At 39.6% G+C, this 14832-nt stretch overlaps 1 protein-coding gene across 1 annotated transcript; it reads right to left on the bottom strand.

Moving 5' to 3' along the window:
* Positions 1-11792: 11792 nt before the first annotated feature.
* On the bottom strand, positions 11793-14315 carry LOC149173957 (uncharacterized). The gene is made up of 2 exons (XM_089422503.1): positions 14012-14315; positions 11793-13325 (listed from the first exon to the last, which is right to left on the bottom strand). Exon 2 carries the CDS (start codon positions 13254-13256, stop codon positions 11952-11954), a length of 1305 nt encoding a protein of 434 aa, XP_089278629.1. The 5' UTR covers positions 13257-13325; positions 14012-14315; the 3' UTR covers positions 11793-11951.
* Positions 14316-14832: the final 517 nt, after the last annotated feature.

Raw genomic sequence — 14832 nt, 5'->3', positions numbered from 1 at the left:
GTGTTACAACTGTTGTATTTTTCTTGCCCACTATATTGATACTAATGGCTGAAGTATTCCACATTGCATGTGTACTTTGATGAGTCTATCCTATGATGATGAGGATTGTGCTTACTGGTGCTCATATGATATCAAGAGAGTGTGGATGAAATTTGTATTTTAGATTCCTCACCTTGTTGATCATCATCTTATGCCTAGAGATTGTGCTACATAAATAAGGTTGCACAGTTACTACTGTTGATTTTATTTGAGGATTACTTGCATATGGTGTTGTTGCATCATTGTTTTCAGATCAGATTATTGAAGTTGAGTCATTGATGATATTACTGCTCGTGATGCATGTGTGTTGTTGGTGTTGGATAAAGCAAGGTTGTGTTGATATATATATATATATATATATATATATATATATATATATATATATATATATATATATATATATATATATATGTTTTGTCATATGATAGTTTCCTGATGATTAGAGGCTTGTTGTTGCTTGCTCTTCAGCTGGAGGTTATAGTGTTGATTGATCCATGTGGTTGGCTAATAGTATTTTGTTGCTTATTTCTACATGTTGATGGATAGTTGTTGCTATAGTTTATTCTTGGAGGCTTGTGATGTTGGTACTGCTAACTATTGATGTTGCAGATTGCTAGTTCATGACATGTGCTGGCAAATTTTTAGAGAGAGTTGTGAACACTCCTTTTGGCATGCAATTATTCATTTCTAAATCTTGATAATGGGTTTTTGTTTACATTTTCACAACATTATACTTCTTCATTATTGCTCTGTACTCTCATATTTTGGTAATGAGTCAAAATATTTCTGAGAGAGAGAGACTTGAGAGTCATTTCAACCTCGTTTTCAGCTGATATATGCTATTTCTTGTAGTCATGTGTGGGTTTTTGGATTCATTATGTAGCAATGTAATGTCATGTATCAATTTTGAGTCATTGGTGGAGTCATATTTCAACCTTGAGTAAGCATTGTATAGTCACATTCTATCATTCTTGTAGCCATGTATTAGGGCTATGAAGCCTTGTACTTTCATTGCAATATTTTTGGGTCATAGTCCTTGGTTATATTGGAGTAACCTCCTATATGTTGCATGGAAGAAATGGTTGTTACAGAAATATTTTTCTCAAGAGCTTGGTGAAACATTTGTAGACTCTTGTACATATTCAAGAGAAGTATATTGAGTGAGAAGAGACATGATGATGGTATAATTGTTCACTTATCAACAGAGAGGGAGAGTGTTGATACCCACACTATGCTATTGATGCATATGATTTGTTGTTTCTTAGAGATTTATGTTGCTAATGGTTATATGTATGCCATCGTTGCCTTAGTTGAGAGTGATGTTGATGTCGATGGAGTGTTCGTTATTTTTGTTGCTGCTACTTATGATGTGTTGTTGTTGATGGTTATGTTGTTGTTTAGGAGGATATTGTTGATGCCTACACTATACTGATGGATATGTTTTGTGTTGTTGTTTGAGCTGGCTTGACAATGTTGCTCATATAGATGGAGCTATTGTTTGAGTTTGTCGATAGACTACATCTTTTGTTACCACTGCTTTAGATGAAGGTTGAGATTGTTGTTGTTGCTTCAAGAGAAAGTGAGTTATTGTTGTTGCCTCTTATCATGCACTCATAGAGGAGTGAGAGCGTTTGTTGCTTGAATCAACAAATTATGTAGCCCTTGGTTTCTCTATATAGTGTTGATGGTTTTACTTTTTCCCTTTTCCATTGATGTCAAAGGGGGAGAAAGTGAAGAGTTATTCATTTTTTTCATTTCTTCAGAGGTTGTTTAGATGGTTCAGCTAGGGTTTCCATCAATGCCAAAGGGGAAGATTGTTGGCATTGATGTTGTGATGCATTGTTGATGGTTGGAATTGATGTCAACCTAATAGCATGAGTTGTTCATACCATGTGATGCATAGGTACTTGGTTTATGCATTGGTTCCAAACGCTATTTTAGTGGTTGTAGATGTTGGTACAAGTATTTGACTTGTATGTTGATGCCTTGGCATAATGTGGAGTTGCTCCACCTAGTTGATAGTGATGAAGACTGACAAATTATTTTTATGGTACCTAGTGTGCATGTGTATGGATTTTAGCTTGTATTATTAATTGCAGGGCCTATCATTTATGATTTGAATATCACACAAAAGTTGGAGTAGTTGTGGAGTAGTTTGATGGCTTAAGTGTTAGTGCAACTGATGGATGGCATTCAAGTCAACCTAGCTTGACTTGTGATGATGATGGAGTTGTAATAGTAGTTTTTCCAAGTGTTTTAGTGGATACAATGGGTCCCTAAGGTCTTAGAAAAGGTTGCTAAGTAGTGGAGAAAGTTTGGATAGATTTTGAGCTAAGGAAATTTGATTTTAGCCATTTTGTGCCCCAGTTGCATGGATGATGGTTTATCCATGCAAATGAAAGGCCCCAACCATTGTTTGATAGTTTTTTGCATGCAACTTTAGTCGAATTTTCACAAGCTTATCCATGAGACTAAAAGGAAACACGAAATTTACTCTATATTTCACACGCACAATTGAAATTATTTTGTATTTAGCGAAGCTCATGATCAAAATTTTCCAGAGAAAGGTCAATATAAGTCGTGGGGCCTCTAGAAGCTGATAAAAATTGAAAATATCAAAATGCTAGTGGAGTAAGTGACTTGATTTGGTCAAGATTCCTATCTCAATCAAATATGGAGTGTGTGGAAAGGTTTTGGGTGCGCTCCATCATCTGAAGAATTTATTGATTTAAACCATTTCCGAAAATTAAAAATATGATTACAAATATGAGAAGAAAGGTTGCTCATTTGGTTGGTTCTCTTGAGTGAGAAAGTTTTGTAATTGTTATTACCATTGATTCACCCCCAGCCCTCGCAGTGGTGATCCTAGTTCCAATAACATCTCCTTTTCCATTCATGAACATGGCCTGAAATATGGGCGGAGGTGGTTTGTTGAAAGTGAGTGAGCAGTTCCAGCCTAGTGTCATGGAAAATTGGGAGCTGGAAGAAGGTGAGGAAATAATTGGTTGAAGACTCAAATACTTCTATAAGCCTCTGACCTCGCTAATGTACCATTTCACTTCAGGGCCTCTAAAGGTGTGTTGAAATAGTCTCAGTCGAATTGATTCCTCAATGATGTTGTTGTAGGAGCACCATAAATTAAAATTCATGATATGGTTAGCTAGGTCTTCCCCCTGTTTTCCTTCGAATCTAGAGATATTCAATGGTAACTTCATTGGCATAGGGGACCATTAGGAATTATGTACAAATGGGTCATTGGTGAGTTTCATTAGATCTTGGAGGTTCAATGAAGCTACAAATGGTATTTTTAGTATTTTCCATGTTAGTATGACCTTGCAGTGTGGTGTTGATAGGGGTAGTGTTGGTAGGGTTACCCTGCGAGGTAGTGTTAGTGTTACCTTGAGAGGAACTAGAGCCTAACAAAGTAGCACCGATTGACCATGTGCCAAACAAGGTAGTTAGACGTTGCCTTCTATGATGTTGTGGTGAGAAACCAGGGACTCCTCCTGGCAAGAGTGGGAGGTATTGTAGGCACCTAGAGTGGTGAGAAATGTGGGGTCCCCTATGGTGCTCTAGAAAGTGTGTGACAACGGTTGTCATGGGATTATTTTAGAAAACTAACTGGATCCTATACATAAGACAAACATAAAAGTGAATGGTTAATTTTCCCTTTAACTCTCTAATGTGTGAATCAATCAATAAAAATGTTTGTGAGGTTTTGCATATGGTAAAAATCCTTAAAATACCTAGCATCCTTCCTCTCAATCAATAATTGGACCTTATGAGATTTTATAAAAGGGTTCTGGGGTCACATCCCGAAAGTACTAGAGACACTTCCAGCATCCAAATACCAACCAAGGTATGGAAGAGGGTTATAATGAGAGGGTACTAGGGACATGTCCTAAAAGTACAGGAAATACATCCAGCAGCTTGATTGAATCACCTCTAGGTGAAAGTGCTCCTGCACCCACCACCTATAGGGAAATATGCCCTAATATTTAACCCCTAAGCTACCTACTCCTAGTGGGAATGAGTGAACTGTATCTTGTAGTTATCAATTTTGGACCCAAAACCCCTGCCAAGTGTCGGGAGACAACAAGGGGGCCTATGATAATCCACCGTCTAAGCCTTGCCCCTTCATGGGCTTCTACTCATTACCAGTTTTTTCACTGGGTGGTGTAGGATTTTAAGTTCCCTAAAAAGAAACTATTATGTTTTAAGTGTAAACAACCATGGTGGCTTATGTGTTTCCTACCCTCGTGGTCCTAACCTGAACTATAAATTATTTTGTGACCCTTATGGGGAATTTAATGTGTTCAAGTTAAGATTTCTTTTTAAAGAGTCTTTTCTTTTCTTCCAGTGTGCCAAAATATAAATTCAAAATAAAATAAGTAAAAAGAGTCCAAAGGGGGATAAGCTTTGAACAAAGTTTAAATTAATTTAGTGTGTGATATGATGGTGTGTGCAATGTGAATGTTGAACATGCAAATGGTTTGAATTGCAATGATGTGGATATGTGATGATCTTTTACAATTCCCCCTGATTACACTACATTATGTTGTTCCTTGCAAGGAAAGAAAAAGATGTGTGGATAATGGACCACTTACTTTTCTTTATTTTATTATGCGAGCATATAGGGATATGGAAAATTAGTGCTTTGAGAAATGTTTTGGATCCCCCCACAAGTTCGCCACAAGGGTGCAAGGCGGGCAGGGCCTACTCTCTTTCTTACTAACACCAACTCCTCGTCCCAAAAATGAATTTGATTGTAAACAAAATAAAAGATGTGCGGATTGGGGTCGCTTACTCCTTTCCTAGTTAAGCTAAGTGTAATTTTCCAATTAAAAAGGGAGATGGTAGGTAGTATTTTAGAATCGTTTCGGATTCCCCCATAGGTTCGCCACAAGGGTGCAAGGCAGGGAGGGCCTACACTCATTCTTAGTCACACTACACCTAGTCCTAAGATACAAAATTTTAAAGCAAATGATAAGAAAATTACTCTACTTAAGATGGTTAGCAAAGAAAAATTAAAGCCTATCTGAACTGTAAAAAATTGCAGGAGTGTAGGCATATCACTAAGGGCTTCCAAAACACTCGAGAAAAAGAATTTACAATGAGGATTTTTATTATTTGTGTGTCTCATGGGTTATGTTTTGCACAAAGGCATGATCCCCGTGATTGTATCTGAAAAAAGTCGTGAGACTGGCTCGAAAATTTAAAAAATAAGACCTCCAAGTCATGGACGGGTCTAAGGGAGAGATATAAAACTTTAGAAAATTAAAGTGACTAAAAATAGATGAAAAAAAATGAGCAAGGGCCCGCAAAAACAACCAATTAGATAAAAAAAAAAGGCAAGCAAGTGGAGTCGCCATTTTGGTATTGTATGTTTGGTTGTACATGAGTCCCAAAGTCACCTTCCTTGTAGCTAGTTGCTTCCTCCAAGGAAATATACAAACTATGAATAATGTTAGTGATTAAAAATGGACTAAAAAAACATTGAATTAAGTGGAAACAATACATAAACAAAAACTAAAAGAACATGAGACAATATTAATGAAGTAAAACAAATCAACAAATGAGTAGGAAAAGCATCTTCTTTATTAATTGTTGGTAGTGGAAGAGGTACAAATGAAATTCAAAGATGCTTGAAGAGAGTTGATTGAGAAATGGTGCTTAATAGCTCTCAACAAGGATTTCTCCTTCTCAATCTCTTTTACAAGCTCTTGCTCTCTCAAAGCAAAGATAACTCTCTCAATGGTGGAATCCTCTTAGAATTGGTGTGCTTGATTGCTTTGGAGTAGTTTTGGCAACATAACAATGAACAACTTCTTCTTGTTTTGACTTCTCCATGCTCTTGCATTTATAGAATTTTTTAACACTCTCTCCCTTCTTTGGCACATCAATTGGCTCATAAATGAGATGAGATCTACCATCCTCTTGTCATTAAAGCTTATTGAGGCTTAAGGCTTGAACGATCGGCCTATCATGTCAAGAGTTTGAATGTTTTTAAAGCAAGTGTGCCTCTCGAAGTGCTGACTGGGTTTCTCGTGACCCTTGCGACTATCAAAGAAAAAGTCGTGAGGGTGCAAACAAATGTCTTTCGAGCACCTATAAGGGTTGATTTTTGAAGTCAACTTTAGGAAAACATTTATATATTTGTTTTTCATAATGTATTGAGATCAAAATGTGTCCTCTATAGATGTTTCTTACTGACTCTGAGTGCCTTTTGTTGTGTACAAGTGAGTGTACCTTTTTTTCAGAATAACAAATAACATTACTTCAAATGGAGGCATTAACAAGAACATGAATAGTATGATTTTGTTGGTATTCGCATTAGCACAAAGATGTTTTTCCCAGGTTTACACACTTCCACAGAAATCAGATACGACACTTCCATGAATACCTTGAAATCATTCTTTATAGACTTGGTCTTCTAACTAGATGGAAACCTCGCGAGAATTCTCTAGACTAAGTGTTACGATGAGGTACTAGAAAGAGAATAGAAGCTAGAGTTCAAAAGGCTAGGGAAAAACACATTCTTATACCAAAAAACCTCAAGTGTAGAGATAACACTATGAGTCGAGTCATGGAACAATTGATGAGAAAGAAAACTACACAATGAAAGGCTATGAGCGCGAGCTAGGGTTTCAAATTTGAATGGAAACACAAAGCTACAAAGAAAAGTAATGAGTTTTGAATGGCATCGAAACGCAAACATGAAAAACAAATGAAAAATATTTTTTTTTTTCTAAATAAAATTACTCTATTAACATGAAAGGGGTAAAATTACATCTAGAACGTAGTCAAAAACAACTGCCCTGTATGAGCAACAGAGAAAAGCAGAGACACTGTCCATGACAGAGAGCTTAGCTGAGAACTAGAATTCAAATCCCACGCAGGGGAGCAAGTATTTACCTTCTTACTGTGCTTGCAAAAATTCAAAGAAACATGCAGATTGAACCAAATCTTGCAGGTGTGAATCCACTTATCCGCATGAACCAAAAAATGCCCGCTATTATGGGCCGCATTACAAGTGATAGAAGCAACAGAGAGAGATCTACACATCTGGACGTTCTTCCACAATTCTACACCAACCGAACTCAGGAAGTTCCCTAGCATGAGCCGTTTCAGAATCATCCTTGGTGCGATCAGCAGCAACATCAGAAGGACCAGGAGCCGTTGTTTCCATCACCACGTTCGAGGCAAAGTGAATTGGGATCTCCGGAACCTGTAAAGTGAGAGGATTCAGTGCAGAGATAGAGGCAGGGCCCTCTTGTTGGGCGTTGGACTCACCTACTGCCTGGGCTTCTTCATGAAAGATCACTGAGATATGGGCCATTATCCTTGGTCGATTCTGAGTGCAATTGAATGAGAAAATCGCAGAGCCGAAAGAGGGAGACAGTGAGGAGTCTGGAGGGTAGTGGCTGGGGAGATGGACGCGCCTTCTCCCACTGCGAGTGCGGGGGTAATGGCCGGCAGTAAGGTCACTGGAGAGGGATGGAGAAGTGGAGGTCGTGCTGGAGGGCACACGCCGAGGAGTTCCCCTGCGGCTCCTCATCCTATGGCGAAGACGGGGCATCACAAAGACCACAACAACTCTATTAAAACAGGACCACTCACCCACCGCCACCGAGCTTAGGCTAATTAAAAGAGCATCCGAACAAGGGCAGGAGACCTCCAGAAGACACCGGGGAAGAGACAGGGGCGGCTTCTCAGGATTGCCTGAGCAGAACCAGACCCACAGGGCGACAGACCAAGACAGACTATAACCAGACCAGCAAAGCACCAGAAACTCCAGAACATTCCCATAACTGAACCTGTATTTATCATACTCCATCCTACCTCGAATGGCTCCCATCATAACTGTTGCATTGAATAGAGCCGAGGCATCACTCAGACCAGAGTGTGCGAAGGCGGTAAGGAAATCGGCAGACAGGCTGTGCGGATCAAAGCCACCTGTAGTGAAACAAATGCACCCAGTGACCCCCGAATGCCAAGGTTTAATATGCGTCGGTTGAACATCCATCTGGTATAGGGCAGGCAGGTGTCGTCTCACCTCGCCCCACCCTTGTCCCATCACTTGACCCAGCTGGCTAGACACCCGCATCCGGGGTAGCTGCATCCTTTTGGACCAGAATTTTGCATTCCTCTTCTTGTTCATGATTTTGAATTATGTCTAGAGCTCCAACGAGAAGAGAATGCCCATTTTCCACTCCCAGGTTGGCCAGTAGATCCACGACCCTATTGCCTTCCCATTTGACATGATTGAATATGATTTCTCGGTTGGTATTGAGCATTTTTTCTATTGCATCCAGTCTGGCTTCAAGTCTCCAGTTACTGGCTATCTTATGTGCATGAGCTCCGTTGAGCACCTGGTTGGCCAAGTTGATGAGGATTAGGGAGTCCCCTTCTATCTCCAAAGGCTGAAGACCATGTTGCTGGGAGAGGATTAATCCTTACCATAAACCCTCCAGGTCAGCTGAGTTATTCGTATCCCATCCAATGTTGCCGAGGTAAATCAGGAGAGGAGAGCCCTTATGATCTCTGAAGATGCCACCGAATCCTGCTTTGTCGGGATTGCCCTTAGAAGCTCCATCAAAGTTGAGCTTGAATCTATGCCTTGGAGGGGGGGTCCATATGTGGTTTCTGATATTCATGCTTTCTGAAGGCTTGCAAGTGGGAACTCCGCGAGGGAGTTGGATGTTCCAATTTTCCCATATGGCTGCCTCATTTGCCAGCGTGGGAAAGTCATCCAGAAGCCATGAATTAAGCACCAAGGTCTCTTTCAGATTGCGACAGAAGTTGCCCCAAATGATTTCTAAAGGAGTGCTTTGGTCTTTGAAAATATGCTTGTTCCTTTCTTTCCATATTTTCCATAGGAGGAGGCCGGGTATTATTCTCCATAAATGGTTGAGAAGTGCGCTTTTATAAGGGCTTTGGTGCCAAAGGCGAATGGAGTTGATAATATCCTCGGACCCTCTGCATTTTCTTTGGCAACGGAAATTGGCCTTCTCCCACAGTTGGTTGGCCAGAGAACAGGAGTCCAGGAGATGTTGAAGCGTTTCCTCCTGAGAATGATAGTTGGGACAAATGGAGGGCCCCTGAATGTTTCTCTTCCTTAGATTGTCCCAAGTTAATATCTTTCGGTGCCCAGTGAGCCAGAGAAATAAGGATACTTTGGGCCAGGTTCCCGGAGCCCAGATTCTTCCCCAAATAGGATCCAGAGGCGTTGAATCTTGGCAGCTAACTTTGTAGGCCTCTTTGGTAGTGAAGGATCCTCTTGGGGTATATCCCCATCTCAAGATATCTTTGCCTTCGGAATATCTAATTCGACGTTTTTGGAGCTCACTTTCCAAGATTTCTTTTATCTGGTTGTCTGCATTTCTGATAAGCCTGTCGGTTTGCTTCCATTTTTTGTATCCTTGTTCTATCTCCGGAGTCCACTGTTGCTCGACTGATTCCTTTTGTTGCTCCTCCCATTCTTGGCACGGCGGCTGGCTGAGGATGCTGTTAAGCTTTGGAAGCTGATTCCAGGCGTCCGTCCAGAATTGGGCAGTGCGGCCGTTTCTTATTTCCCAGAAACTGTGTTGTTGGATCAGCAAGAAATGTTGTCTAGCCGCATTCCAAATTAACGATCCTTTTTCAGAAGGAGTGAATCTAATAAGTTCCTTCGCTGGTCTGTGATTGGCGTATTTGGTCGTCCATATGGTAGCCCAAGGCTTGTTGGGCACTAAGAGCCATTGCCACCCAATTTTGGCGCCCATGATTTCATTACTGTGATAAGGGTCTCGCAGACCAATGCCCCCTTTTTCCTTTGGCTTGCATGCTGTAGTCCAATGCAAATTCTTTGCAGATGGAGCTAGTAAGCAATTATAACAGAGATGACAAAGAGCTGACAGAGTGATAAGTAGAGATGACAAAGAGCTGATAGAGTGATAAGTAGAGATGACAAAGAGCTAATAGAGCAATAAGCAAAGATGGCAGAGAATTGGCAGAATGACAGAAAGAGAAAGGAGTTACACTGAGCATGGTAGAAGCGCCTAAACTTGGCAATGATACCATGTCAATCTAGGAACGAGTAACTCTACATATGATGAATTACATTAATGTACAATCACATCTATACAATGGGATGACCCTTTGTTTCATTCTCTAAGGATCTATTCATCTTTACATTCTCATACTTTATTTATTTACAAGACAAAATTCCTGAAGCATTATGTCCAATAGCTTTCTCTAATATTTCCCCCAACCCCCAATATGTTTTCTCTAATATTTCTGTCCACCCCCACCTCGCATTGCGGGGGGGGATATTAGAGAAAACATAATACATTTTCTCAAATATTTCCCTAGCCCCTACCCTCACCGTCATATGAGGGTGGGCTTGTAGGAAAATATTGGAGAAAACATAATGGGGTTGGGGAGAAATATTACAGAAAACATCACCCCACCCCATTTGAGGGTGGTGATGGGGGGAAATATTACAAAAAAAAATAATATGATGGTGGAGTTTGTGGGAAATATTAGAGAAAATATATTACATAATATGAGATTGTGTGTGGGGGTCGAGGGAAATATTAGATAAAACATATTAACCTCTCATATGAGGGTTGGAAAATGTTAGAGAAAACATAATTGAGAGTGGAGGTGGAGGTGGAGGTGGGGGTTGGGCAGGGGGTAGTTATTAGAGAAACATACTAAGTAAGATGAGGGCAGGGGTGGAAGGAAATATTAGAGAAAACATCAATATTAGCCCCCACCCCCAATATGTTTTCTAAAATATTCTATCACCCCCCACCCCCAAGGTGTTTTCTCTAATATTTCTCCCACCCATAACATGTTGTCGGTAATATTTATATGAGAGTGGGGTTAGGGGAAAATATTAGAGAAACATAATAATGTTTTCTCTAACATTTCCCCCAACTTGTAATATTTTGTTTTTCTATAATAATTTCCCCCACCCCAATATGTTTTCTCTAATATTTCTCCCAAATCCCACCTTCATCTCCATATAATACTTGTCTTATAATATTTTTTTTTACTACAATATACAAACTTATCCTTTTAACATTTCTATTATATAAATTTTTAACATATTCATTAGTAATATGTTAATATATTTCCTTTCCATACTAATTCATAGGCTTGCCATGTCTTCTTAGAAGCACTTTATTGAATAATAATTTTCTCTCTATTCGAATTCATTTTGATCAATTTAAAATTTTGATTAATTTTTTAAATATATAAGTAATTTAAAATGACAAAATATTTTCAACAAAATTTTAATATATAAAAAATTATTAAAATCATAATTTTATTTAAAAATTTAATTAAATTTAATTTACAAAATTTTAATATATAAAAAATTAATAAAATTATAATTGTACTTTAAAATTTAATAAATTTAATTTACAAAATATTTTAAAGATAAATCAATTACAATTAAACTAAATTACTTATTTTAATGACATTTTAAGCAGTAGACATAATCATATACTTTCTTATGAATTACTCATAATTATAAAAAGAGAATGGAACCATGACAATTATTTTAAATCATGATAATAAGAGTGAATCATAAAAACAATCTGAGCCCAACCCTAAAACTCTTAATTTCGTACCATATCGTGTTAGTTGATGCTAAAGGTTTACCTGCTAAAATCTCATGGACTTAGTTCTGCTGTTCAATAGCTGCGTTGAAGCAGAGGAAATCACAAATATGGGCATTAAATATATTAAACAGAGCACAAGCATTGTATTAAAAAGAGATTAATCTTAATTAATCCTCTTTCCTCATTGACATGACAGCACGAGCCAACAAAATAGTTCATTTAAATTTGGTATATACCTACCACACCTCTGGTCATGTCTCAGGTTTCTGTTTCTGCAGATGAGATTATAGGCAATGGGATTCAGGAGCCATTCTTCCTATTGCTGGAGGCATGACGTTGATTATATACAGATGGTTGTGGTTGCTTCATCTCCCTTTTGGAGAACAAGTCAAAGAGGCCACCACCGCCAATGGACCTGCCTCCCACATAGCCAATGCCAATGGAAGTAGGCACATTCGACACCGGAGTCACCCTCACCCCTCCTCCCACGGAGTTGTTGGCCTTCGGTGGGAAGTACCCGTCCGCCAGCGGTCTTCCTGGCCGCGGGGAACAAAAGCTGGCAGCTTCTGCAACAGTACTACTGGACCTGGACCTCCCCAAGTTTCGAACCGTTAACCTTCCGTTCCCAACAACCGTTCCAGGACTGCTCATACCTCCGCTTGTTTTCGATGAGGGGAGTACAGGACTGCCTTGTTTGCCGCTGCAAGCGGTCTGTTTGGCCTTCGTTTCTTCTTTGGCAATTCTTCTTTCGCATGGGGAGTCAGATTGGACTTTATGGCTTATACCCCATGCCTTCAAGGGTTTCGAACCTTCGACTAGCCCTGGAAGAATCTCGATTTCCTTATACATGCACCCAGTGGTAGCCGCCTTGTATTTAAGTTCTGCTGTTGAAGGAATTCTGCAACATGGTAAGGAGCAGAATAAACCGTTTCCTTCCATTTCCCCGCCGCCTGTGCTGGAAGTCCTGGAAAATGGCCACATAGAAATTGTGGAAGAAGTTTGTTGCTTCACATAATTATTGCCAGATCCATCTTGATCAAGTAACTTAGATGATGTTCTTCTGTTCTCTGCACGAGCAACTTCCTTATTGCTTAGCTTAAACATAATTTCCTTCCACTTATTAGGAGGCTTGTGACGTAATGACTTGGAACCAACATTTCCCCAACAGCAACTTCTTATCTTTGAAGGAGGAGAAGAGTTGGATCGAACCGGTGACTGACACTTTGAAGTTTCAAGACTGAGATGGTGAGCAATGGTTACAGGTTGGGCTTCAACGGGACCACGAATTAGGGGCAGAACTTTTCCATCCGCGAACAATTCATCCGCAATAGGTAGCAGAGTGTCTCCTCTGATTGAATTCCGGCCATTATTATTATTACTTACAACGCAAAACTCAAAGTCTGTGTCGTAATTAACATCCGTCACATCTTCTCTTTTCCGTTTCTCCGGCGAAATCCTGTCGGTTTGCGAGAGATTTAGAGAGAAAGAAATTCTAGGACTCTGCCAGTCGTTTGCAGTCCTTTCAGTCTCCGTCTGCGAAAATTCGAAAGTAAATGAAATCCGAGGACTCTGCCAACCGTTCCCAATCTCCAAGGGGGACGCCATTGCGAATTTAACAGATCGCAGTTCTTCAGACTCAGCTCCTGCCGCATCTACGAACGAAAGGCAGGCTTCCTGCATTAAAAAGAATCAGAGAAAGCATATCTTAGCGCCATATTAACGCCAAAACCTTTGGGATAAAGCACTGAACCGTTCACCATTCCACCAAAATCCTTCATATAAACCAAGGAAGTGTCCATTATTCTGCCTTTCTACTTTTTAACCAAGTCAATACACAATTCATGCTGAAGTTCAGATATTTGCTATGGTACGATTCAAAATTTGTACGAATTTACCGCAAATGTCTTCCCTTTAAAACAATCTTGCATAAATGTTTCCCGGAATCCCCCTCAAACATTGCGTTACTGGTACTTCTTATTGTTTCCAAGTTAGAAGCCCAAGGAAAAAGTACCGGCTACAGCAACCCTATCATATACAATAAATGTAAAATGCTACAGAGGAGCATTCAACCGCAGAGTTACAGTTTTAAAGGTAGCCAGAGGAGTATTCAGTGGCAGTGTTACAGGTTTAAAGGTAGCCGCCGAAACCATTTCTTCACTGAAAATTGTGCTCTGAGGTGCGTTAACGTTCTTTATTATTTTAAAAATAGGAAATACGAATTTGGGAACAAGAAAGCAGAAACTCCATGAAAACGAATGCAAACAAGAAAACTTCAAGAAAAGGGTTTCTTGCAGTCATCATTATGGAAATGAATGTAGACAAACCATCAAGAAATGCAAAATCAAAAGAACAAAACGTACCAGAATGATCTGATCAACAGGATAAGAAACCCTTGATTTCTAATTGTAGTGATGCGAGATGTGCAGTTAATTTGATCGGGATCCATCCATCCATCCATCTGCTACTGCAAATCTGAGGGTTTCCCGGGCATATATATAGGCAATATTCTTCTTACCAACGAAACGTGACGGCAACGCTGCCAATAACCTGTTACCGTCGATTTCTTCAACAGGAGGAATTCCCGGCGTTATCTGGCCTCTTTTACTTCTTCTAGTTCTCCCCCCTTTCAATTTTAAAATTTGTGGGGGAACTAAAGCGTTAATGTATGGCCTGCGTACCAAATCCGCGTGTCAGAGATTTCGATGGAGTGCTCATTGCTCATCATCGGGAAAGAAAAAAGACAGCCTTCATTTGGACGGACATCCCGTGAGTCACCGAATTTTTTACTCAGAAGTCAACATCTACCTTTGCAGGAATCCGAAGCCATGGGCATTCATCAATTACTGTCCCGGAATTCACTCCCACCGGATTCCACTCCGAAGCTGATCTGTCGCTGTGTATGGCATTCAAATTCTTTGTTTCTAGAAAATTGATTTCCTTCCTCGTTACATTCTAGATTTCATTAGAACGACTTTGGGTCGTTACTTGAGCAGTATGTCCAAAGTATTATGGAAGAATATTCAAGAACCAGAACGAGAATGAATTCGTAGTTGTAAATTCATTCCGTCTCATATTTTCCGGAAAACGAATTTATATTAATTTTGGGAGCAATTGGAAGGACTTATAAAAGCGGGCTACCTAAAATAATTAGGTTCACCATACAACAATACAGTTTCATCAC

The sequence above is a fragment of the Pinus tabuliformis genome, chromosome 4_1 (assembly GCF_031772625.1).
Source record: "Pinus tabuliformis cultivar Carrire ecotype Pingquan chromosome 4_1, CPIR1, whole genome shotgun sequence".
In the NCBI taxonomy this organism is placed as follows: domain Eukaryota; kingdom Viridiplantae; phylum Streptophyta; class Pinopsida; order Pinales; family Pinaceae; genus Pinus; species Pinus tabuliformis.
This window is presented reverse-complemented; position numbering and strand designations above follow the sequence as displayed.